The sequence below is a fragment of the Amblyomma maculatum genome, chromosome 9 (genome assembly GCF_055883805.1).
Source record: "Amblyomma maculatum isolate TAMU_Amacu chromosome 9, ASM5588380v1, whole genome shotgun sequence".
Classification (NCBI taxonomy): domain Eukaryota; kingdom Metazoa; phylum Arthropoda; class Arachnida; order Ixodida; family Ixodidae; genus Amblyomma; species Amblyomma maculatum.
In genome coordinates this window covers 10,524,188-10,551,713 of record NC_139352.1, presented here as the reverse complement: position 1 = coordinate 10,551,713, position 27,526 = coordinate 10,524,188, and the positions used below count along the sequence as shown (strand labels likewise).

Sequence of the window (27,526 nt, the reverse complement as noted above, 5' to 3'; positions counted from 1 at the left end):
ACCATATCAGGCTTAAGCAATGTAAAAAATATGGGCAACTTTGGGTATTCTAAGAGTATAGTCTGGAAACGAAAGCGCATATTTTTGAACATCAGTCATTGTCTTTAGTCGCCCTTCCAGGGTACTGGAAAATTTCACTCGTTGTTGCCATTCCTTAAGGAGGGTGAAAAAAAGAAACAATAAGTAACTTTAGTCCCGTTTCACTTAGACCCAGAATGTGTAAATTAATGGAACACATTTTATGCAAAACCATAATGACAGATTCATTGTCAAAGTTACTGGCTTCAGAAAAACACGGGTTCCGGGAACATAAGGGGTTATCTTGCATGACTGAAATTGAATTTTAGTATGACTTAATATCCAATTTGGACAACGGCGCACGAATTGATTGCATTTTCCTTAAATTTCATATATCATTCGAGATTGTTTCACACCCTTTACTTGAAAACTAGCTGCCTTACTATACTTGCCTGGATCGAAAATTAGCTATCTTCCTGTTGATGGTTTGTGGTATTAAACGTGAAGAAATATAAATATATATATATATATATATATATATATATATATATATATATATATATATATATATATATATATATATATATATTGTGACGCTCTAGAATGGCCAGCAGTCCACGGCGCTCCTTCGTTGAGATCGAGGGTTCAATCATACGAAGCAATCGCGATTCATCTTGGATATTAGTGATTGTTTTGTCTATGACGCCCGCGGTAATCAAATCAACAGATATCGGCGGGTCATTACTGCACGATGCAAGCTTCAAACCTGTGGGAAAAACGACAGGTTCGGTAGAGCAACTCACTGCCCAGAGTGCAATGCGGCCTTTGGCAAGAGACACCATGGCATGAGGAATCAAGACATTTTTTTATGATGCAGGTGAGGTGCACCGGTTCTAAAGTCACATCAGACATGTCGAGGGTGGCGACGAGGCAGGAAACCTGTACAGCCGACGATGGAGGCACAACGGTATCTTCAGAAACACAAAACGCACTCACAACACTACACGAGCCTTCCGTCAGACCAGGGGTAACACATTTGACGATGCTAAGCTCGCCAGTTTGGCAGTCGACATTGGCGCCACACATCTTCAAAACGTCGAGCCCAAGGATGACTTCGTGCGCTGATCGGGCGAGCACTTCCATTTCCGCACGGGACACTTCACCACCGAAAGAAACTTTAACACTCCACACTCCAACAGCAAGTAATGGTTCGCCACTCACACCACAAAACTGAACACTTTTATCCCACTTAAATAACACTTTTCTTCAGAGGCGACGCTTAAATGAAGCACTCATTACGGATATGGTGGCTCCGGTATCAACTAAAGCCATTACAGGTACACCATCAACTAAAACTTGGACTTCATTCCGTAACATCAGCCCAGGGGGGGTATCTCTTGTAACAGCAAACGTCCAGTGACCTCACCCCCATCGGTCGCGCCGACTATAGTTTTCCGGCGGCCGTGAGTGGCGCCGGGGCGATGGAGAACGGCGCGCGCGGGAAGCTGGAGGTGCGTCATACTTCTGTTCGATGCCGGTGAATTATCCCGCAAATGTGCTTGACATGGGTCGCCGGAATCAGGAGGGTAACGCGAAAGACGAGAAGAGCCAGGATTCTGTTGCTTAGGGTAGGTCATGGGTTGTAGCCGTAACGTGATGCTTGACGGCGAGAATATGATCTTGAGAGGAGGCCAGGTTGGCCGCAGCGATAGTACAGATGAGGTCTGCGAAAAGGTGGCGCAGGTAAGTAGTTGCCACTGAGAGTGTCGCGTCGACTGTTTTCATACCGGTTATGTGTCGGCTGGTAGTAGCGGGTCCGTTGCCTTGTGGGTGTTCTCGGTATGTTGCTCTGCCGAAGCTGCTGCGGCCCCCGGTATTCATTAAAGTCTGATGAATTAACGAAGTCCGCTGCATTAAAGGTGGTTTTAGGAGGCGGACACGGCGGCTGCGACGGGGCCAGCAGCGTCAACAGCGGCCACCGACGTAACGCCAGTCAAACGTCCTAACTTGTGTGTTATCCGACGCATTTTCAGCATCTCGAACGTGCGGCAATGCTGGATCACGTCAGCCACTGAATCAAGGCTTGATTTGCCGATAAGGAAATTATAAATATCTATGGCAAGCCCTTTTAGCATATGGCCAATTTTGTCATCTTCAGTCATGCGAGCATCGACAAGCTTACACAGCTTCAAGATGCCCTCGATGCATTTGGTGCACGTTTCCCCAGGAAGCTGAGCTCTTTGAGAGAGCGCTTGTTCAGGTCGCTTCTTCTTCGCGTCAGGATCTCCAAAGCATTTTTTTATCTCTTCCACAAAGCAAAGTGTCCTCGTGTCACGTTAGTGCTGTGTCGTTAAGCGCGAAGACTACGTTAGCTAGCTGGGCGGAAGAGTCCCACTTATTGTTACGGCTCACCCGCTGATAGTGAGTGAGCCACTCATCCACGTCTTCGTTGGATGAGCTCGTGAACGAACACGGCTCCCGGTGATGCTGCCATGAGCTGCTAGTCACGAACCTCGGAGCGTCGCTGTTAACAGGCTCAGATGGCGGCAAACCAGCAAGACGGCGACTTCGGCGCGGTTCAAGCTGGGAATCTGTCTTCGGGGTTTCTGGTGACCGTTTACCTAGCACCTCCACCAAGATGTTACGAGCGAGGCTTCAATTGACGCTGGACGAGCGTCGAAGACCCAGCTGTGTCCACTTGCGAGTCCCAGAACGAGCCGATTCTTCGTCGACCTCATCTTCTCTTGTCTCCATTTCTGGGCGTCACAATATATAAATTTGATATTTGTTCAGGAATCGATTCTAGCATATGGTTGTTTTCCGATAACTGTCTTCATAACAGAAATTGGAAACAAAGGTGATGTTGCCTATAGCTACAACGTGATTTATCATGCGTTTATAAATGATGTTCGGAATGGGGAATGAAGTTAAACAATAAAAATGGGTTCATATTGTCTTCACACTTAAAAAAAAAGAGTTAACTTTGAATTTATAGTCAACAGAAATAAAGTGATGCAAAAAGTAGAGCTTAAATACTCAGATGTTATATTTACAGCCGACTGGTCGTGGAATACGAATGTTGGAGACACTATAGTTGCAAATGACCTCAAACATTATGCTGCAAAATCTGAGACACGCAAGTTCTTATTTGAAATAAATAGCGTATTTGACAAATGTTCGACCACTGCTCGAATACATTTGTGCCGTATGGTACCCTTGGCAAACACCACTGAGAAATAAAACTGCAGAAATTAAAAACTGACCAGCCAAGAGGCTTGTCCGGTGTTGGTCCGACATGAAAAATGAATTAGGGTTGGAAATGTTTCTCTCGACGAAGCAAATTACGGCTTAAACTCTTTTATCAAATATTCCTTGGAGAACCGGCATTTGAAAGAAAGCATACTTACTGAAGTTTTATAATGTCGTTGTTCGCACAGATCACTTCTTTAAGATTTTGCAATACCGTGCCATAACTGACATGTCTGTCACTTTCCTTTTTGTCCGTTCCATCAGTGAATGCAATCGGCTTTTAAGTCACCAAGTGTGCTCTGTAAATGAAGGTGTATTTCTACACAGTGTAATTTCCATTATTTAGCGGCCTCGGGGTTATAAAGAATAAAAAATGTGCGTTTTATGCTTAGGGTGCTTGAAAGCAGATCACTGAAGGAGCCTCAATCTGAGGTCCGAGTTCGGCCCAGGCCAGCGTCTTGCTAGGCTCAGGCGAACTAAAATATCGCTCTGCCGAGCCCGGAAGGGGCCGCCGGCATCGGACTGAGGCACAGCCCAGAGTTGGCCCGGTCCACTTCTCAAAATAATGCATGTGGTAAATTGTTCAGCGTGGTCAAGTAGACTCTTACTACTATACATATAAGGAACTGGGTGACAAAAAAGCTGAAAGCAGTAAAGTTTGAATATTTTTTACACAAAGAGAGGGGAAAATGAGGCGTGGGCGCATATTTAAAATTGGACTTTTTTGAACTGTGATTTCGTAGATATGCAGAGATATCAAATTGAGAAATTCCAAGAGGCAAACAAAAAAGGTTTGCATACACCCGAAATAAACCGTCCCTGAAGACATCACTGATATTTTAAGGCCCGGTGAGGTTTAGAAATTTTGCTGAGGTTCAAAAGAAAAGAAGGGCGAGAAGTACGTGTTTGCTCCGACATAGTGTACGCTCAGAAACTGACAGCTTATCGATCTTTATCATATTCGTCAAAATGGTCTCGCTGTACCAGTTACTGCCATTGAACGATGCTTTGAAGCACGCCGCTCATTGGGTTTAGGGCACAGAATGGAATGGTGCTACAAGGACATAGCAGTAGCTGTGCTTTCCGTTATAGAATAATCACTGCCTAAGCTGTATGCGTAAACAGCTACGGGGGCTCAAGGTTACTTTCCAATTAGATCAGTCATCAATCACTGCGAGTATGATTGTGTTCAGTTCACATTTGCGTCAGTTAAGGACGGATGCATGTAAACGTTTGGCCTAGATATCTAAAAAAACAGTGCATAGACTCGGAAGGTGCATAATAATGTTTATTTGTTTTGTAGGCCACGTTTTGAAGCTATCTAGGGAAGAACTGAGGTGTGTGAACGAATTTTTGGCAATTTGCGATAGCTTGTGATCAGATTGCTAAGATGGTAAAACACCCTCAGTGTTGATTTACACTAGGTCAGCTTTCTCTTTCAATGGATTTTTTTTTACAAGAAATATGTACTATCCTAAACTTGTTGTCTAAAGTCACTGACTTCTGGGAGCTTTATCTTGGAAGTAGAATATGGTGAACTAAATATTATTGCGATAGCTATCCTGTGCCAGGTTTCCAACCGTCGCATAGTCCAGGCAGACGCCACGCTTGACCTTGAACAGCCGAGCAGGAGGAGGAGCAGAAGAAGAAGAGCTTAAGTGTCCCCAAGAATGTAGCACCTTACACTGATAAGGCGTGATAGGGGAATAATGTAGCAGGCAAAAGAAGCTTCCGCCATTGCTATCGCAATTCAACGAGGGTTAACCAGAGTTAAACCACAACTAATTTTTTTTATGTTTATTGAAAAACTAAAATTGTAGATGTGCACTGAATCATAACCACTGTCCCATCGTCAAAAAATTTGAAATCGCTTTTACTGTTTGTTTTTTTACTATTCAGAATTAAACTTTAAAAATTATGTGTACCCTGCGTCCATTCTAAGTTTCTAACTTTGGCTATGTTATCATCTTTATGAATTAGTATTGATATTATATTGATTGAACTTCAGACCTACCAGCAACACATTATCATTTAGGCAATAGTTGCCAACGACCTTTTTTTTTTTTTAATCATATGTGCAATGTGAAGAAGAAATAAACACACATGAATAAAGCGTTTGCTTGAACAGGATTCCTTTGTGGTTACTGATCAAAAGTAGCCTGTAAAGTCATAAATAATTTTTGCTTCGCTGACGATTCTAGCGCCGCAGACGATGTAGCGGCCCTCTATAGCATGAATAAAAAATAGCGTGTCACACTACACTCTTTCGTAATCATGCTTGAGCTTGGCCGTGTTGGATAGCTTTATCAGCTCAGTTGCGTTGGAATAAACACAATGTAGTTTCGGCCGCCTTTCACCTACCGCGAGCAATCTGAACGGATGAGGGTTTCGATATTCGGCCGGCGGACAGCCTTCATTCAGTCTGTTCGGTGTCGTGGTGGTGAGTGAACTGAGCGGTTCCCATCTAGGAATAGGGAGCTAAATATCATTCAACGTTGTGACCACTGGCAGTGGGGAAAACAAAAAGCAGCGTAAGTAAGAAGTTGGGCTTACTACCTGCTTATAGCAATTTTTAGTATCTTGTTTCATTTTTTCAGCTAGATGAGTTGAGTACCTAACGCCGCGTATACGGTTTTCCGCGTCGTCTGCATGTTCAGTGTCGTACTGTTGCGCTTCATTGATCGCTCTTTCCATGGCGGCGTTTGTTGGCATCAGTTTCATCACCAATATCTTAATACGCCAAGCTTGATTCCAGGCGGCAGCATGGTTATCTCTATTTATATGTATATGCTCCCGCACGTCTCCGCCGCTTTAACTGTAGGTGTTGACTTCATATTGTGCAAATAACTATCTAGAACCCAGTACGGGTGTCTGGCCGCTGGAGCCGCATACCTTTAGGGCGTATCTCTACCGCTTCGTGTTATCGCGGCGCTGCCATCGAGTTCGATTCTCTTCTGGGCTAGTTTATTAAATATGTTTGCTGAAAGTTTTGCGAAATCCGAATGGTCAACGTCATTCTCTGGCGGCGGTGGAGCCATGCTCAATGGGGCGTAATTATCTACGTCTATCCTGCATTTTTGTTTCATCTGCTATAAGTAAGAGTAAATGGCAGAATTTAATATAAATACCTCTTCGTATGTAGTGCCATACGCTTCGGGAATTAAATGAAATAAAATCGCGCGCACAATTTTATTCAAAGAAGTCCATGTTCTGGAAAAAAAAGAAATGAAAAAAAAAAAAAAGAAACTTTGGCGGGCGCTTTGAGATACGCCTCTTTTCAGACCACGTTTCGCTATTAAACAAAGAATATTATTGTGAAATAACTCAAACTAATGAATCATCACCACAGGCCAAGGACAGCGCTGTTTCACACAAGTTTTAACAGTAGGTTCTAGCGCGACTTTTCGGTTTACGTAACATTTGTTCGTTTTGAACTTCGAATAAGTTTATAGGTGCTATACCTAAAGGGATTCTCAGCGCCACCAAGACAATACACGAGAAAGAGGACACTGCGGGTGTTGCTCAATACTGCTGAATTAGGTGAAATAAGCAGCCTACACATATCGTCCTTTATGACTATGGTAATGTGCGCGTTTCAAGGTACCAAGAAATACAAGGAACCAATTTGCCTTTGTTGGCGTGAAACAATTTCCTCTTAGGGAAAAACTATTGTCTCTAACGCAGCTCGAACCCGTATTTTTAAAGCAAAGGCTATCAGAGTTTCACGAGCTGCCTATTGTCTGCCTCCACATCTACAGGGTCTTGAATATTTGGGGGCTGGGATTTAAAAAAAATCCTATGCAAAATCTACTACCCCATTCGAGCTGAAATAACGTTCACAAAGTAGCAAAATATAGTCTATTTTATCTGATAAGTGATTCAACATCGGTACTTGCCTAGATTTCCCGAAATCGAGGAAAAACTGCTCTAGGCGGCGTGCAGAATTTTCGCAGAAGAGAGTCGAAAAGCTATTTTGACATGGTGCGTCATCTGTCGGGCAGCGAGGCAAGCGCGCCAACGGCCGGGATGGAGCTTATCTCACTGCTCGACAGATGACGTATCATGTCAAAATATCTTTTCGACTCTCTTCTGCGAAAATTGTGCACGCCGCCGAGAGCAGTTTTTCCTCGATTTCGAAAAATCTAGGGAAGTACCAATGTTGAATCACTTATCAGATAACGTAGACGATATTTTGCTACTTTGTGAACGTTATTTCAGCTCGAATGGTGTAGTAGATTTTGCATAGGAATATTTTAAATCCCAGCCCCCAAATATTCAAGACCCTGTAGAATGCTCAAATAGCGGAATCATGATGTGCAACGGGTTTTCAGCAGGACAAGAGCATTTCATAAACAACGTTAGTGGCGCAATTTACACAGTTAACGCTGCCCATGTTTCTTCTCACAGCCAACCTTTTGGTTTTCGAAGATTATGTGACGGCTTGGCTTAACAAAGTTTCTGGGACTAGAGAACACGACCAAATATTCAACCTGTTAACCACTTTATACGCGCCGTGTGCGACTTTGTGGATGTATATAGGTGTCGCCACTGGCTTCCTTTTTCTTCCGGTTAATTTCGGTTTACATCAGTGTTCATTTTCTTCAGAACCGTTTCCGCCGCAGGGATCAAGACCGAATCAAGAAAACCAGTTTCAGATGGCTCCCATCAAAGGGTTGCAACTTGCGTTACCTCGTTTCACAACTTTGAGTTGCCAGAATTAAATCGGAAGAGCTCATTTCGTTGCATGAGGGGAATAAGCCCCGTAAATCATTACCAATTATTCACTGAAATTTCTTTTAGGCTATGCGAAACCTACATTTTAACGAGCCATCGTGAGAGGTATGTAAAATAAAAACATAACATTCACGTACCCAACGGCCACTAATACGTATGCATATCTGTCTGATTGATAAAATGGCATGCTTCTATAATTCAACACTGTTATATGCTCCATGTAACTCCTAAACCCGGATACAACTCAAGTCTGGAATAACCGCTACATTCAATTAACTTGTCCATGAAAGAAATGTACGCTGTTCAAACTTTCCTGGTTAACAAGATATGAAGCTAACAAGCAGACCAGCTTATAAAAGCACAAGTATTTCGATGTCTCTGGCTTGTTTGCTATGTTTGATACTTATTTTGTTTGGTGTTCAGTGGAGTATTACGCAAGCTGCGCACCATGCATGATGACCCCCCCCCAGCCCCCTCATATTAGCAAATGCTGATACTTCAGTTGTATGCTACTATATATTGTTTACTTTGCATGCAGTTTTTTTAAATGTTAGTGAAGCGAATTTCTAGACATTGTAGAAAACGCCAAAACCCGCTGTGGCGTCACAGTGGTTACGGCGCTCGACCACTGAAAGGAACGGGGGATCAAATCCTGGCCGCGGCGGCCGTTTTTTTGACGGATGCTAAAAGCAATGCGCCCGTGTGCTGTGCGGTTTCAATGCACGTTAAAACACCCTATGGTTGAATTTCCGGAGCCCTCTGTTACGGCGCCTCATACTCTAAGTCGATTTGAGAAGTTAAAACCTATAAAACAAACAAACAAACAAACAAACAAAAAAAGCTGGAAACGAAAACATTCATCGCGTTGAGGCATTTTGAAAACTGTATGGTATTACTCCCTTTGCATTTTACCGAAGTGCGGCGAACAGTCTGACGTCATAACACCCTTGACAACCAGCCATTCGGCTACAGTCATTCGAAGAGCGCCGCTGCACAGCTTGGTAACACGAACGCTTGGTTCTGTTAAATTCGAAATTCGTTACTCCAGCGGCAAATACGATAATGAGGACGTTGAAGCCTAATACCGACAAAATAAGCACACAAACAAATAAAAAACAAAATCAGAAGGCATACAGTTGCGAGGATTTCGTCGTGAAACGACCCAGTATAGCAGACGTTGTCAGTCACGCAGTCAGGACAAAGCTATAGGTATGAATATTTTCTGTCCAGTATAATGGGGCAACCAAGGTCAATTGGGCAAAAGCAAAAACAGCCTTACACCGGGCGTCAAGGACACAGTTGAATATGCGGAGATGCAGACAGAGATGCAGTTATTGCTGCTGGTCACTAAACTGTTCGTCAATTCAGGTTGTGCGGCCACAATTGTAGGTTATTTTCCCTAGGCTATGCCGTCTCATCCCGTACGTCTCTGATCTCACTTTTTTGCAGTAATCCTTATTTTAGCATAATTAATTGAGTATTACGCGATATTAAATTGTTCACGTTTTGCTATACTAGGAGAACGAGAACTTCGATCGTCTTCTCTTTCTTGATTCTGCCGCAGCAGGAAATTAAAGCGAAGTTCCCCTACTCTCTGTGATCATCTAGCATTTCGTCTGTACAATCTAACTTAAATAATTTAAATGCCCAATTTTTGCATTGCTTTCTCTATTCTACGTTTTCTTAAATATAGGAAAGAAATAGCCTAAAGAAGCGACCAGCTGAGGATTCTCATCCCAGTTAAGCTGGTTGCGCATTCTTCGCTGAGATAAGACTCCCGATAATAGGATCCAGCTTTGAAAGGTGCCAGTGTTGTCCATGGTTGCGGGAAAGTACGATTCCACACTGTTCTCTTTTCATAAGGAGATTTCATCAAACGCCCAAGAAACGTATGAGGAAATACGTGTTAAACAACTATGCTGACGAGACAGCTTATAGATTGCAGAAGTGCGTTAGCATTTGTTTTTCGTTATACATATGCTTTGGTCACGAAGGTCCGGCGATGGAAAGTGAACGGTTAGACAAAACATTACCACGTGTAACTATGCCATGTCGGCCGCACTCAGGCAGAGATTTGAATAGCGCGGCAGCACCACACGTATTTTGAACTTACAAATGCGGATTTCAAAATGGCGTCCAGATGCGGTGGTACGGTTGAAAATCACGAAAAAAAACAACCTCTATCGCGTTTTCTTTTTAAAAGCGATGCGTTGCTATTTATATGCTATTGAAGTTAAACTTTCTCCGCACAAATAACTGTAGCTGCGAAAGGGTGCTTCATTCGTTGCTTTAATTTTTGTATTTGCCTGTATTTGTCTATTCGCAGGTTGAAAAAGCCAAGCCCATACGTATCTGCAGCGGATGAGTGTATAAAGAAATATCACCATTTAAATTCGAGTCTCAACGCCAACAATCAAGCCAATCAAGCTTCTTAGACATACTCCTTTGACCCAAGATTGGTGAGAAAGAAGCCCAAGCTAGTAAGCGATATTCTACGGGAATTTTTGATAGGACTGTTTGCAACGACGGCCCATATATAAAAATATCTTTCATAACTGTTGCCGTCTAACAGAAGGAATTACCCCTTCAAGTAGAGTGCTGTTGCAATCATGTCCGAAGAACTGAGCACTGGTTGTACGCCGCAAGAAGAGGCTGCTGAAGAGGTCTCTGTATCTGTCCCGAGCTGCGAAGATGGTGCCATGATGGAATACGCCAGGAAGTTGACACTGGAAGAAGCTCGCGAACTTCCGCAGTTACTCAGCTCGAAGAAATCCGTGAAGAAGCTTAGGATATTCGAAATGTCCTTAAACGCTCTGAGGGCCGCCTTCGATAAGCTGGAAGACTGGGGGTCTCTGGAAGAACTGGAACTTCTGCACGTCGACTGTGAAGGTGAAGATTTCGACATAGACCTATCTGGAGCATTCAGAAAGCTCAGAGCCCTTCAGTTGCGATGTGAGAACATCCGCACTGCATACGCTCAGAAGATCGCCGATTATCTGAGACAGGGCAGCTGCCTGCAGGAACTGAGTCTTTGGGAGTCATGTGGCGGCGATGAAGGTGTCTCGGCAATCGCCGACGCGTTGACGACCAATGACACCTTGAAGAGGTTTACAGTGGTCGGAGAGAAATTGACCTCTAGGAGTCTGGTAGCCTTTGCAAAGGCTCTTGCCGTCAACTCGGCGATGGAGCAGGTGGATTTGTTTGATTCATTACCCGTGAATGCGGAGCAAGTTTCTTTGTTGTTGCGGGAGGACATAAACGCAGACCTTTTCAAGCGGGTGTACATACTTTGGACGGAAGAACTTCTCCCACTGGTGACTAAGCTTCTTCGTGAAGACAAGCACTGCTCAGGAGTCTCGGTCAGCGTCACGGCCTCTGTGGACAAGCATCTTCTGCGGGAATTCTTTGAAACCGTGGCTTCCAACACGGCTCTTCGCAGGCTACACTTCTATCCAAGCGAAGACTGTTTCGACGAACTTGCGGATGGCATCGCTTTTGTTATTGAGCACACGACTACTCTCGAGGAAGTTCAGAACCTCATGCGGGTTAAAATGGGCAGCGAGGAACAGTTGGTCCGGATGCTGAACGCTCTTAAAGTAAACCGTTCCGTGGTAAACTTTACCACGTATGCGGAATTGCTGACACCCGAAATAGCTAAGTCGCTGTCCGAACTGCTAATTGTGAATGATGCTCTGAGAGACGTGGAGGTCTGTGACTATTGGGGGATCAGCTCAGAGGTAGTTGAAACTATCCTGGAAGGATTGAGAAAGAATTTTACATTAACACAAATCATGGTGTCCTGGGACCCGGACGAAAGTGCAGGTATCGCCGAAATGGAAGAGCTACTGAAAAGAAACGCTCATCTGTTGGACCAGGCTGTCAAGTTTGTGACTGGTGACTGCGCCGATGTCGAGGCCGCAGAGGCTGCGAATAAATTGCGGTCCACTTCTAGTTTGGTGAGCAGGCTGAGAGAGCTCACTGGGAAGACAACTGAAGCTGTACTTTGTGACTTGGAGGCAGCATTTGCTAGCCTGTCTTTATGAAGAATTTTTTGTGAAAGGGGCGACGGTTGCACTTTGGTAAATAAAACAAAAGCCGCTGATTCTGCGTGTTCTTTACTATTTCATTATTCTTTTAGTAATTTTTCTCTCGCCGTAAGGATCTGTGGTCACTATCTGTCTAGAGCAGGTGTACGCTCGTTCCGCTTCCGGCGTCTAGCTATATACCTATCGGAGAGTGTCGTCGTCGTCCGAGACTCTTAAATAGCACTTGGATTCCGCCGTTACAGCCTTGATCCGCAATGTTGTTCTTTGCATTTCTGGGTCCTCAATAATCCCCTGAAACTCGTTCCCTTATTTACTTATCACGACACTTTCTTCGGCCAATCGCAATAAACTAATGTTGTCTCCTGTAACATATTCCTGATTGCGTGATCATACATCGTTAAATGTTTGAAAAAACGAATACAGAACAAGAGTCGACACGAAACACAGGTGTGCAAACTATCAACTGAAATTTTATTGGGGTATACATACACATGGGGTCGGCAGCGAACGCGATGGTTAGATGGCACCCTCGAGGCGCTGCAGATGAAGTTTTGTGATGTTAGGAAGACAGTGAGAGACCGGAAAGCCTGGCGTGACATGGTCCATAGGGTCACGAAGAGTCGGACACGACTGAACGACTGAACTGAACTGAACTGATACATACACATAAACTGTGTTCGTGCAAACTTTAGCCATGGGTTAAAAAATAAAACATTTGAGGTAGGCCAGAGGAAGCATTTGTATACAGCTGTCAGCCATCTGGCGCACCACAAAGAATTCTTTATCTTGCAATTAGATAAATAGTAATTGAGATATATTTTTAATTTACTAACTGTTGCCTTTAGTAAATAAATGGATTTGTAAAGTTGGAGAGCACGCAATAAAAGCCTATTTATTTTATTTCTGGTAAAGAATGCCTCACGTGTATCGTTTTTTCAAGCTCTAAAGAAAGCCCGCGAAATAAAAAAAAATATCACGTGGGTGGCGCATTCGTGCGCCATGATTGTGCTGCGCTCAACCTGGGTTTCAGTAAAAGCAGCTGGGGCCTTGGCTCCACGACCCCGTTGCAGCGGCAGGCCGATATGTCTGCGCGCTGGTTCTTCATCCGCTTCAGGCAGTCGGCACACGTGACGGTGTAAGCCTCAACGAGTTCACCGCGCAGGCTGCAACCATTGCCAACATATCAACCTACCGCTGGGACTGAGCTGTCAAGTCACGGCCGCAGCTAATTTCGTTCACTCAGACCACGATTGAGAGCACCACAATCGTGGCGCACGGATGCGTTAGTCATGTGGAGCTGGTTACGAGGTACAACGCCGACGGCGACGACTACGCGAAACCCAGGAACGGGTGCTGAGAGGTCCGACTGGAGGCTGCTTCTGGCGGGCTGATAAGTCACTGTCGCTTGCAGCCGGGGCTAGTCTGCCACCATATTTTTTATCTGTTGTAGGTCGTCATTGCACCCGCTACCGTTTCGGTGGTGGACGACGACTGTTGCAATATATATATATATATATATATCTTTTTTTTGGCACGCGGGGAAAAACTATACACATGTGGCTTTCTTTATCGGAAATAAATGGGATGGAGGTTTCAGAAGGTGCTCTCCAACTTTGCAGATCGCATATATTGTCTAAAGGAATACTTAATAAAATCGAAAAATTACCTTAATCCCTAATTATTTAATTGTAAAATAAAAAAAAATTGTTTGTGGTGCGCCAGGTGGCTGGTAGCTGTATACAAGTGGTTTCTCTACCCTATATTGAATGATTTATAATTTAACCCTTGGCTAAAGCTATCTTGGACACCCCGTGTAAGTTTCGGATGTCAACAAATTGCCAAAATACACTCGAAGTCAGCAACGGTCCTAACATACTGTTATGTGGCAGAAGTTGTTCACGCCATGTAAAACATTGATACATTCACATTAAGCGAGACGCAGGCACAATGCGCACCGGACGTCAAAACACAGACCGCGGCGAAATATTCGAGCCCGAGCACGCGTCATACGCACACACACTTCGTCTGCCTAATCTTCAGTGATTGGACCAGTAGCATGGACCGCGGGCGCATAAGCACCGTCGCGGTGCTGCTTAGCGAGTGTCAGAACGAAATAGGTTGTACGGCTTAAGGCGCGAGACGTGGATAATATCGAAGTGTATACATGGCATGGGAAGCACTTGGGGAGGGCAGGTTCAGTCTCATAGGCGGCGGCTGTGACTTACTTGGCGCAGCACACGATACGGGCCCACATAGCGAGAGAGAAGCTTTTCCAAGAACCAGTACGGCGAGAATGCACCCAGATCAACACAAGGGACCCAGGTGAAAAGGAGCTGTCGAGGCGGCGGCTGTTGTAGTGCTCTTGCTGAGAAGCTTGGGAGGATTGGAAGCGAGAACGGGCAACTTGGAGAGCATGGTCGGCACGGGCAATGGCTTCACCGACGTATTCAGAATGTGGGGGATCAACTATTCGAAACATTGTGTCAAGCGGCACTTGAAGCTCACGGCTGTAGAAGAGGTAACATGTAGAGTAGCCGGCAGTGTCGTAACGGGATGAGTTATATGCAAGTGTAACGCATGGGAGGGCGACGTCCCAGTCATGGTGATCAGAGGAGAAGTACACTCCTGCGCAAAAGTGGAGAGACCACGCACACTTTCGCAATTATTATTTTTCTGCATAAAAAAAAATAAACCTGAATTATTTGCATGGGCAGGATGGCAAGCATATTAGTGAGGCTACCCTATGCATAACATAGAAATAACCGCTTCAGCGCCAGAAAAAGCTGGCGTGCAGGTTTGTCAGAATGCGTGGTCTCTCCACTTATGCGCAAGGGTATACATGGCGAGCATAGCAGTAAGAGTGCGATGGAGTCGTTCAGTGAGGCCGTTAGTTTCTGGGTGGTTAGCAGGGGTCAACTTGTGTTTAGTTGAGCACGCGCGAAGAATGTCGCCCACAACTGCTGTTAGGAAGGTGTGGCCATGGTCAGAGAGCAGTCGGGGGGGGGGGGGGGGGGGGGGGGGGCTCCATGATGAAGAATGAGGTCGTGAAGAAGAAAGTCGGCGACATCAGCGGCAGTTTTCATGGGCCGCGCGCGTTATTGCTTACCGGGTGGCATAATCTGTGACTTCTACAACCCATCTATTGCCAGAAGTGGATTTAGGTAAAGGTCCGAGAGGGTCAAAGCCGACACGGTATACAGAACGGATGTCGATGGGCAGAAGAAAATCAGCGGGAGGAGATGCAGGCCGCTTGTGACGCTGACACTCATCGCATGCACCAACGTAACGGCCCACTGAGCGGTGGAGGCCAGGCCAGAAGAACCGACGACGGATGCGGACGTACGTGTTCTTTGACAATTCAGCGAATACCCTAAGAAACCGATGTGGAAGTGTGTATCCATCAACGATGCTGAGGTGGCCGATTTGTGAACAACAGTGCGTCAACGTTTAGTTTCGCTGTGCCGAGCCTTTGGCCATGAAAATCCTGCGTTGGAAGGCGGACAGTCAGACGTTAAAGCGTGTAAGTATACCAAGTCGGCCACAGGCATATATGTGAATAGCGCGCTATCAGCGGGTAGTCTTTAATATTCACGTCTGCAGTTTTGAGAAGGGTATCCACATGCGGTGGTATGATTAAAAAAGATCACAGAAAAAAAAATCTGGTGTTTAGAATGGTTAAACCTAGAGCTCACTGTAACCTAGCTATACGAGCGAAAACTCTCGTAGGCATCGATGGCATGGGGTGCTTCTCTACACGAGCTTGTCGCGCTTCGCCCGTCTCGGCTGGTAATATTTAGTGCGCTTCTTCAAGGCGAGCTATACAGTAGGGATCATGAGAAAGCCGACGCCCACACGCCTGCGCCAGAGAGTCAACAGTCACGGCCCGGCGCTCGCCTCAACCGTGGCGAGCCTGGAGTTGTTGTTGAGGCTGTAAGAAAAAGGAAACGAAAATGCACCGGCCTGCTACTGGCTCTGTAGTGAGCCACCTCCGCTGCCTCGTGCGGACAGAAGAGAGAAAGTAGAAAATAAAGAAAAACAAGAGGGAGAAAAAAAAACCCTACGATTCTATCGTATTTTAAGTTTCAATTGTTCAACGCTCCGTGTAAAGGGCTACTAAGCGGTTTCTGTAGGCATTTGTGATAGTATAGATTAAGTTAAATATTGTATACAGGGCTGGACATTGTCACTGAACGAAATAAATTATCGTCTCAACTACGCTGCTGTTGCAAGCATGTCTAAAGAAGTTAACAGTCGTTGTGCACCGCAAGAAAGATTGGTTTGGTTTGTGGTGTTTAACGTCCCAAAGCGACTCAGGCTATGAGAGAAGCCGTAGTGGAGGACTCTGGAAATTTCGACCACCTGGGGTTCTTTAACGTGCACTGACATCGCACAGCACACGCCTCTGCCGCAAGCGGCGTTGACCTACCAGTCCCAGCCCCGTAGGGCTAGGAACTGCCTCCCTTCACCACCTCCCCCAAGCCCGGAGAAGCGAGGATTGGCGAAACAGTTGTTGTACCTCCTTCCTAGCCACGTGATAAAGCAGCGGCAGGTTGAGCGAGCGTCTCAGCTGCGCATCTCGCGGTATGACGTACTGCCACACCTCTTTCCGCAGACAGCTGAACGTAATTGCTTCTGTATGCCGTGTAGTGCGGCGTTTGAGGAAGTGCCAAATGAAAGGCGCCGCATTGACGCCTGGATCGGTATCACGCGATAGCGTAAGCTACCAGTCAACATATAAAGCCCCGCTTTAACTGAGCCGTATGAACGTGCCTGCGTGGTCTAGTGATAACTTAAATGCAAGGGTCTTGGCAGGCTAATTCTGATATCACCCGCCCATATGAAAGGAGAGGCCCGAGTTGGCAGCTCCTGCCAAAGCTAATATCAGGAAGCCCTACATCCAGTTAGTGCTCGGCCATGTCAGCTGCCAGCTATCGCCTCTCACGCAACGAAAGCGTTACGGACGGATGGACGGACACGATCGTGGCGACGAGCATGAGGTATAAAAGGTTATCGTCTTAATATTTGTCACCAGAATGTGATAAGTAATCATAAAAGGGGGTTTCCTACTGTGCGACCGAAGGTGATCAATAACGCGGGGTCCGTGTAGGACTTCGCACAGACTCTTCAATGGTTGGCGAATCGCGGTATCGAGACCAATGGATGCAAAATATGGCAGACACATTATTAGTGATTACTGGCTACTCGCAATAAACGTTTATTTTTTGATGAGTACAGTCAGCACTTGATGCGACATCCTTTCATCTGACTGATAGGATAGCCTTATATGTGCTGCGAAAATAAAGCGGGCTGCAAGTGAGTGTAATCGATTGTTATAGAGCCCTGTTTGAACGCCGAAGCTTGTTGGGCACAATAGAGTAGAGATATGGCAGGGACGTTATGATATACCTATTCTCACTAGTTGGCTACTTCTAGGGACAGAAGGCCAGAAGACTGATGTGTCGCTAAAAGAAGCTCTTTATTAGGCGGCCTTGGACATACATACTAAACATTTCAGTGGTGGTGTTGGAAAAATATACATGCTAGGTAGTCGTTGCAAAACAGAATGCCAGCGGAAACAAGTGAGCAGTAACGGAAACCAAGAAAATATAGAGGCACGTTTAGATTTTGTTTTAATTTGGGTAGTTTGTCGGCGGGAAATTAGTGTTGTATTCAATAGTTGTGTGAAATAATTGGCTGTAAAGTAGAATAAACGCATGTCGGGAGTGAGATCCTTTCGCACGACCTCCATGTACCACGTGCAGTGCTCTACGAACTTGAGCTATGGCAGCGGCTGTTCAGTCGTCTATTTTCGGTGGCATTTATGTTGGGTATGTATACCTAACCTTGACAGTGTTCGCGAGCGACACCCAGTCTAGAGCGGCGGACATAGTACTCCCTGCATTACCGCTAATGACGCCTAGAATGTGATCAAACTGTGAAGGCGGTGACTGTTCCAGAACAATTTTATGCTACCTGTAGCATCAGTAATTCCCGAACCAATGCTCTTGGATTGCGAGTGAACAGAACCTACGCTAGAATATTTATGCCTTACGAATTCACCGACTTGAAGCTTCCTAATCCTCAATAAGTAATTTTAAATTTGCTGGAAAGAACTTGCAATTGCTGCGTGGAATTGTGCTGCTTTGCAAAAAAAAAAAAAAAGTGGCTGCGGCCTATCTCGGTTAAGCCCGGTTATGCCAGCGAAATATTTGTTATACTTGGTTAGCTGTGTTACCAAGCCAGGTAGAGTGATATAGGCCTGAGCCTAGTTTACAGAGCGGAAGCTCGATTAAGAATAGTCAGAGACGGTTTGCTCTGCTTTAACCATCCTCATACGAACATCAAGCAAAAGCAGCCGAAGCACCGTTTCCAGCGCGCAACTCCTCCATGGCTGTCTGCGAATCCAAGGACACCACAACCCGGTCTAGACGACGTGAATGTGTCGAGAGCATTTTGAAGGGGGAGGCTCCAGGGAGCGAACCGGGTGGGCTGCGCTAAAGGGAAAGGTTTGGTTTGGTTTGTGGGGTTAACGTCCCATAGCGACTCAGGCTATGAGAGACGCCGTAGTGGAGGACTCCGGAAATTGCGACCACCTGGGGTTCTTTAACGCGCACTGACAACGCACAGTAAACGGGCGCCTTGCTTTTCGCCTCCACCGAAGAGGGAAAGGGTAGGCAGCGGAATGGAAGGCTGTGTGGCGTCGTTCCAGGTAATGATTTATATTTATGGAGATATGTGTTGGTACGAATCAATTTTGCCAGGTGTGTGAAGAAGGAGCAGCAGCAAGCAGGTGTGCGAAGGAGAAGAAAAGGCGAAGCAGGTGAACAAGCGGGCGGCACTGCATCCTCAAATTCACTGCTTCGATGATCTTGAATCGAGGAGTGGAGCACTAATTGAATAGCAGAGGGACACGATAGAAAAGGCGCACGTTTAATAACGACACTAACTGAATGATAACTACAAGCAACATTACGGTGGAGTTTTGTGCATGATCACAAAACTCGGCTTCTATTTCATGGGTTTGTGTGGACCCATGGTTGATGCAGCTCGTATAAATAGTCATATATCATGGGAAAATTTGCGAATTTATGAAAATATCTCGTTGGCACGGTGATGCAGAAAAATAAATGTTTTTGTGATAAATGTGCGCTAACGAAGCCATCAAAAACAGGCACTTGGCGGAAAGTAAACAGGGACACCGAACAAAGGTATGCGACAGCCTGGTTAGCTGTAGGGAACATGGCTTCACTCTAGTGAATCCCATACGACAGTATTACCCCCGCTACAGGGTGCAGTGGTTAGGGCACTCGACTGCTGTGTCCAAGGACGCGGGTTCGAATCCTGGCCGCGGCTGCTGCTTTTCGATGGAGGCGAACAGCTGGGCACCCGTGTGTTTTGCGGTGTCAGTGCGCGTTAAAGAACCCCAGGTGGTCGAAATTTCCAGAGCCCTCCACTACGGCGTCTCTTGTAGCCTGAGTCGCTTTGGGACGTTAAACCCCATTAACCAACCCGAAAGTCTTACTCACTAATGTAAACAGTGCTTCCGTACGAGAGCCGTAACATATGTGAACCTTTTTTCAGTTACCTTTCGTCACCGTTTTTTTAATTGGTTCACAGGAAGGGAAAGGCGCAGTATCTGTCACACATGTTTCTGTGGGCACCTGAACCGCGCCGTAAGGGAAGGGAAGATGCTGGGAGTGAAAGTGGATAGAAAGAAATAGGAGCCGTAGTGTAGGACTGAGGAGTAATTTCGACCACCTGGGGGTCTTTAACGTGCGCTCCTGTTTCTCTTTTAATGAGACTGCATTACGGCTCTCTTTGGCCGTTGTCACCGCCGTGTGTTGCCTGTATAAATTATGAGGGGGTAGGGGGGATAGAAAAGATTTGATGTTGGGAAAGGTTGAGGGTCGCCGCAGAAGGGGTAGGCAGCGAACGCGATGGTTAGATGGCATTCTCGAGGCATTGCAGATGAAGCTATGTGATGTTAAGAAGATAGTGAGAGACCGGAAAGCGTGGCGTGACATGGTCTATAGGGTCACGAAGAGTCGGACACGACTGAACGCCTGAACTGAACTGAACTGAGAGGGGATAGAGCTAATCGGTTTTGTTCGGTGCATGACTTATCGACGGCGCGCGCCAGCTCAGCGTCTCCAGCGCATCTGAGTCACACAGCGCTCGACGTAGCCTTTGCAATGGATCCTCTCGGAGCCTACTCGACTAGCGAGCGCGTTACGACAGCCTGGCGTGCGGGATTGCGGCAGATAAAGGGAGGAAGTAACGCGGTGACGAAAGGACCGGAGGCGTTTCAAAGGGGACAACGGTGCGAGCGGCCAGATTAGATGATATACACGGTGAGCACGAAGCGCAACCGGAGGCGAGACTGTACGCCCCTTCTGGTTGCAGATTTGTCGCAACATATTGAATGATCGCCCATCTTTTTAATTTACAGGAATTTACAACAGCGTGAGGAGCTGCTTCAAATCTTTGATTTCGTAAACATTTATGTACTTCTGCTCAATACTTATCCTAAATAATAAGCCTTAGAGCACCGTTAAATATTCATGTTGTGCACGTTTATGTGTTTCAAGAAGAATATACAAAATTGTTGATCTTGATAGCTGTGATCACAAATTTAATGGCGGAAGGGCAGCTTTGGTCAAAAGAACAAGAGCACAAGCTATGTTCTGCGTCTCTGACAGCCTGAGTACCTTTGGGACGTTAAGCTCCACCATACCAAACCAAACCAAGCTATTTTATTTTTCACCAGCTGGCGACATTTCTGCAATATCACTGCAAGTTTATCGCTTCCATCTCGGCTGCCTTTGACCTATCGCTTATCAATCTGAATGTGGGTGGTTCTGATAGGATGACCTATAAGCATTCGTTGGCCTAGAACCTTGGGTGTCGTGGTGACCTGCTCCCTCAACGATATTAGCTCCGAAACAAACTGATGTGATTTCAGCCGGCGCCGAAGAGACTTCGAAAAACAAGAAGTTCCATGAGTAGCCCGTTTGGCCTGTGAGATCGTTTCAGCCTCTAAATAAATAGAGCACGTGCTGAGCGATGCGTTTTCTACCGCGTCGTCTGTCGCCATCTATGTTTCTGTTGAGGCATCTATTGACGCGTTTTCGTTGCAGATAGAGGAACATTGAGCCCGATATCTGATAGTGAAACGGTTATCTTTATTTGTACGAGCTCGTGTTTCCATGGGACTTGAATCGTTGTCTTCAACGTATTACGGCGGCTGTTTCACCACTAGTACTGCCCTCAAATCACTCGAGACGCGTGATACGTATTGCTCGTGGCTTCGCCACTATGTTTACATGTGGCGCTGTAGTAGCATTCGCTTTATTCCCGCGCGAAATTCAGTGTTGTGCAAAAGAAGACATCAATTTTTCCCCAATAAAGTTTTCTCTTCCTCCTCCTCCTCCAGGTTTTACGAATTCAGCCTGCTCACCGCTAGTATCAGTGGTGAACAGAGCTGTTTTCCTGAAATAGCATAATGGTATGAAATCAGACCGAATGGACGCAATAAAAACGAATCAATTTTTTGATGTGGGTCTTGCAGCTTGAAGTGTTGGTCAGAACATAGTTTCATTAAATTGAACCACATTAGGAAACAAGGAACAAAATGGCCCGTACAGATTTAATAACACGTTAATAAGGAAAGAAAAACGGTTTTGAATATCCGAGACGCGCTTTTCTGCGAAGGCATTTCCCTACTAAACGCCACGTTCGTGTCATTCGCGTTTTAAACCATTACTTCAACTCCTATTTCAACTCCTATTCCTATTTCCTATTTTTCTTATTTCCTATTTCCTATAAATGATTTCGCAAAAATCATTTATTATTCAATATTAACTTGTCATAATGGTTATCTCTGGGCGGAAACTAGGAGTTGAAATAATAGGAAATAGGAATAGGAGTTGAAATAGGAGTTGAAGTAATGGTTTAAAACGCGAATGACACGAACGTGACATTTAGCGCAGAGGGCACTCAAGAAAAATATAGAAATAGGCTGCACTGTCTAAGTGTCCACATGATACTCGGCAATGACAAAAAATGACTTTCACCGTATTGGGGCTTTGAATAGTTTTGGAGAAAACACTTAATCAGAACAAAGGTGTCGGTACGTAGGCATCGTTGCATTTTGTATGTGCTGAATATAATGCATAGAGTTAAATGAGTAGAACATGTTTCTAGGCATTCCTGTTTGCACTTGCCTCTCCAATCGCAGGTTGAGCCGAACCGCCCTCTAATAACAATAACGACAGCAAATTGGTGAGCAAATTGAGAGAGCTCACTGGGAAGACAACGGATGCAGTGCTCTGCGACTTGGAGGCAGCATTTGCTAGGCTTTCAGTATGAGGAACGTTTTTGTTAAATGGACCGTGAGTATTTTTTGCTTGGGCAAATAAAGCAAAGCCGCAGATTATAAGTGCTGCCTTTCTCGGCATTCTTCTTACAGCTATGTTGCTCTCGTGGTAAGAATCTGTAGTCGCTATCTCTCATGGGGAGATGTGCACGCTTTCCGCTTTTCAGCGCCTAGCTTTATATCTATCGTGGAGTGACGTTGCCGTTTGATACTGTTCAATAGTACTGGAGTTTCCGGTGTATACAGTCTTTTGACGCAGAGTTCTTTTTTACCTTTCTGGGTCCTCAATAATGCTCTGCGATTTGTCCCCTCAGTTACTCACCAAGGCACTCCGCCGGGGTGGCGCAGTGGTTACGGCGCTCGACTACTGTTCCCAAGGACGCGGGATCGAATCCCGGCCTCGGCGACCGCTTTTCGATGGAAACGAAAAGCAAGGCAGCCGTGTGCTGTGCGTTGTCAGTGCACGTTAAAGAACCCCAGGTGGTCGAAATTTCCGGAGTCCTCCACTACGGCGTCTCTCATAGCCTAAGTTGCTTTGGGACGCTAAACCCCACAAACCAACCTACTCACCAAGGCACCTTCACCGGCAAATCGCAATACACTAATGGAGGCTGAGCGGAGATCTTCTGGCTGTGATTCGTTGTGGACTTTATAAGTTATTGTAGAATGCTATAGGAGCACAGGGCAGAGTAGAAGCGGAGAACTTTCTCATTTAGAGAACGATTTCATGGATAGTTGCGAAATCACACCTGAAGGAAAGCCTTCTGGTTTTGTCGGTTCCCTTTCTCCCATTCAGACGTGTTTTTGCGCTAGAGCGAGCGGTTCGCCATTCTGAGCGGTCCCGACAGCTAGACCGATGTCAACCTCGCTTTCACTGTGGCGGCGATGGGCGCATTGCGCGCCTCCAGACTTCGATGATACATGAAGCTGTTTGAGCTGCCGTTATTGCGATTTCGAGCGCAAATAAATCATGACGTGTGACCGCGTTGCTAAACTGCGCGTGTTTAGTCCGCCGTTTCGTTCCTTCATCTGACTGAGCGGAGTGCAGGCGGTGAAGCATGAAATTTCTCCTGAGTCGTCTGTTGGTGTAGCGCCGTGTCTTCGCTTTGACCATTAGTATATCTTTATGTGTCCTGTCGGTTAGGTCGACGCCTTGTTTATAAATAATAGCAAACAGTGGTGAATCGCACTGCTGGTGCGCAGATACTAATTAGCCTGTATATGCACTCTCGCGTTTCTCTGTTTACGCTCTGAATGCTGCGCCCTAAAATCTATCCGAAATCGCAATTCTGGGTGTTACCTTCCAATGAAAACAAAGCCATGCTTACGAAAGGGCTGACTGGACAAAATGTTTTGCGCCGCGTTAAACAGCCTTTGTGTCGTCCAATCTCACCCTCGTAAAAATCCGTGTAGGCTAACGACGCCACTAAAATAAAAGCAGCACCATGGCTGAGGTTACAGTTATCTCAAGGAAAGCTACTGGCTCTGTAGCTGAGCCACCTCCGCTGCCTCGTGCGGACAGAAGGGAGAAAGTAAAAAGAAGGAAAAATAAGAAGGAGAGAAGACGCGCGGCGCCGCCACAGCCGTCGTCCACCACCTAAGCGGTGCCGGGTGCGATGACAGCCTACAACAGATAAGCTGATTTATTTATAGGAAGGGAAAGTCACGGTAACTGTCTCACTTGTTTTCTGTGGACACCGCAACCGCGCCGTAAGGGAAGGGAGGAAGATTGGAGTGAAAGTGGAAAGAAAGAGGAGCCGTAGTGGAGGGCTACGGAGCAATTTCGACCACCTGGGGATCTTTAACGTGCGCTGACATCGCACAGCACACGGACGCCTCTTCGTTTCGCCTCAATCGAAACGCAGCCACCGGCGGTCGCGATCGAATCAACACCATGCACCTAGTCTAGGTGGTGTTGACCGAACACAGGTACTCCGGCACAGCAGTCTGGCATCTTAACAATTGCACCACCGCGGCGAGGTGGAGTTTGGTTTGGTTTTTGGTGAAAGGAAGACGCACTATATGTCACTTCGCGGCGGACACCTACACAATTCGGTGGCTGGCTAGCCCCCGCCACAAGCGGCGTTGACCTACCGTCCCAGCCCCGTAAAGCCAGGAACTGCCACCCTTCACCTCCTTCCTCCGTCCCATACTGATTGATTGATTGATTTATAGGAAGGGAAAGGCGCGGTAACTGCCTCACTTGATTTCTGTGGACACCTCAACCGCGCCGTAAGCGAAAGGAGGGAGTGAAAGTGGAAAGAGATAGAGGAGCTGGTAGTGGAGGGCTACGGAGTAATTTCGACCACCTGGGGATTTTAACCTGCGCTGACATCGCACAGCACACGGGCGCCCCTTCGATTCGCCTCCATCGGAACGTCCGTCCCCTGGTTCGGTTGTGGACGACGGCTGTTGTTGCGGCGAGCGTATTTCTCTCCCTCTTCTTTTTCTTTCTTCTCTATTTTCTCTTCTGTCCGCACGATTTTAAACTGATTTATTTATAGGAAGGGAAAGGCGTGGTAACTGTTTCATGTTTTATGTGGACACCGCAACCGCGCCGTAAGGGAAGGGAGTTAAGGTGGGAGTGAAAGTGGAAAGAGAAAGAAAGAGGAGCCGTAGTGGAGGGCTACGGAGTAATTTCGACCACCTGGGGATGTTTAACGTGCGCTGACATCGCACAGCACACGGACGCCTCTTCGTTTCGCCTCCATCGAAACGCAGCCGCCGAGGTCCGGTTCGAGCCCGGGTACTCCGGCACAGTAGTCGAGGCAGCGATATTCTAGAGCACTATAGAAGAGGTGGCTCAGCTACAGAGCCAGTAGCAGGCCCATGAATTATCTTTTCCCTTTTCCTACAGGCACAATAACAACAACGACAACTTTAACACGGGGGAGAGGACGGAAGTGGTGAAGGGTGGCTGTTCCTGGCCCTACTGGGACGGTAGGTTAACGCCGCTTGCGGCGGGGGCTAACCAGCCACCAATTTTTATCTGTTGTAGGCCGTCATTGCACCCGCCACCGCTTCAGTTGTGGACGACGGCTGTTGCGGCTCGCGTCTTTCCCTCTTCTTTTTCTTTTTCCTCTACTTTCTCTCTTCCGTCTACACGAGGCAGCGGAGGTGGCTCAGCTCGAGGAGTCGTGTGCTGTGCGATGTCAGCGCAGGTTAAAGATCCCCAGGTGGTCGAAATTACTCCGTAGCTCTCCACTACTGCTCCTGTTTCTTCCTTTCCACTTTGAATCCCACCTTCCTCCCTTCCCACCGGCGCGGTTAAGGTGTCCACAGAAAACAAGTGAAACAGTTACCGCGCCTTTCTCTTCCTATAAACGAATCGGCTCAGCTAGAAAACCAGTAGCAGGCCCGCGCATTTTCTTTTCCTTCTTCCTACAGGCACAGCAACAACAACAACAAAAACGATTGCTTCACAATCTCGAAATGGATTCCCGTGCGCGTTTTCTCTCGACACTATATGCCGCCGACGGTCGCTTTTCCAGAAAATTAGCTGCATACGAAAACTAAAACGTTTGAACGATGTGGGCACTTTTTCACGATGGTCAGTGGTTAAGATGCCCGACTACTGTGGCGGAGTACTCGGGTTCGATCCCGACAGCCGGCGGATGCGTTTCGATGGAGGCGAAACGAAGAGGCATTCTGTGCAATGTCATTGCACGTTAAAGAACCCCAGGTGGTCGAACTTACTATGCATCCCTTCACTACGGCACTTCTTTCTACCCACTTTAACTCCCACCTTTCTCTCATCCCTTACGGCGTGTTCCAGGTGTCCACAGTATGGCAGATACTGCACCTTTTTTTTTCTTGTGAACCAATTATTTTGACGATGTGGCCAAATTATCCAGGTTTTATTTCAGCCTAGGTCCCGCTAGCGGTTCTTTCAACTACCTTCAACACTACTTGAACACGTATTTATTCAATCAAAAATGGGCCGCTACATGAGTTCCTTGTGCAGAATCTCATAGGCAACTCGCCTGCGGAAGTATGGCATGTGTTGCGGCCCGAAAGAGATGTGTCCATCCCGGGAGATGCACTCTGCATACTGACAAGTGAACATGCCACAGTCTTGAAAATTATCCTGCAGCGGTATATCTTTCACCGCGACCAGCTTCCACCAATCCCAGTCGATTCCCGCGTTGCGCTTGTGTTGGCTCTCCTGATCAAGGTACTTCTTTAGCAAATTGATACAGCTGGCCTTCACGTGCGCGGCGCCAAGGCTGTCGTAGATGGCGATGCTGGGCGGCCGAAAATCTACGACCGCCAGGAACCAGTGAGAATCAAGGTGCATCGGAATTAAGAGCATGTCGTAGGTAAATATGTCAATTTTGCGAGTCCAGCGCTTCAAGCCAGCGTGGCCGGTCCGACGCAACTTAGTGAAAAAGAACGTGCTGAATGCATAGATGCGAGGTGACCCTGCTTTCTCGGAGCGTTCCACCAGCATGTTCATGTAAAAGTTTATGATTGTGTCGTTGAGCCATTGCCTCTCGCGGAGCGTGGAGAGGTCTGCGCGTGTGACGACAAGGTTGAATCCTTTCGCCAGCACTTCTTCCGGTGCGCCAGGCTTCAACGCCGCCATCACTTCAGCTTCCATTGCTGTTGACAGGTTCTTAGGAGTAAAACTCATGGAAACATTGGATGGTTTGTTTGGCTGCTCGCGCTTCTCGTTGCAGCTGTTGGCGACGGTGACGATGATACGCCGCAGGCAAACGAACCAGTCCGCCGATCCCACGGAGAACGAGTCTGAATTTGTCAGTTCTCCGGGCTTCACCGATGGGCATGTTACGCCTTGGCAGAAAGGCACCAGCTTCCATGGTTGCGCTGGCGCGTGCTTCAAGTAGTTGTGGCAACGCAGGGTCTTCGAGAGCGAGAGCTCGCGGTGGCTGAAGGTCTCAGTTTCCTTCTCGATATAGGCGTAGTTGTGCATCATAAAGTTAAGGCAAAGAATTTCTTCTGCGCAATCCATCGCAAACTTGGCCTTCACTGTTGTCACATTTCGTCGCGAACCGCGTGGGCTAAAGCTGCCCGTTATGCTCCTTGTACAGCCATCGAAGCTCTCACCGGTTTCATGTCGACGAGCACGCTTGTAGAAAGGTTC

At 46.6% G+C, this 27,526-nt stretch overlaps 1 protein-coding gene and 1 pseudogene across 1 annotated transcript; one reads left to right on the top strand and one right to left on the bottom strand.

The window, feature by feature from the left end:
• The first annotated feature begins 5,543 nt into the window (after window positions 1-5,543).
• On the top strand, window positions 5,544-12,103 carry LOC146178258 (uncharacterized). The gene is made up of 2 exons (XM_084578064.1): window positions 5,544-5,798; window positions 10,328-12,103. Exon 2 carries the CDS (start codon window positions 10,611-10,613, stop codon window positions 12,042-12,044), a length of 1,434 nt encoding a protein of 477 aa, XP_084434190.1. The 5' UTR covers window positions 5,544-5,798; window positions 10,328-10,610; the 3' UTR covers window positions 12,045-12,103.
• A 14,262-nt stretch (window positions 12,104-26,365) lies between these two features.
• Window positions 26,366-27,355, bottom strand: LOC146178257 (sentrin-specific protease 1 pseudogene; annotated as a pseudogene).
• Window positions 27,356-27,526: the final 171 nt, after the last annotated feature.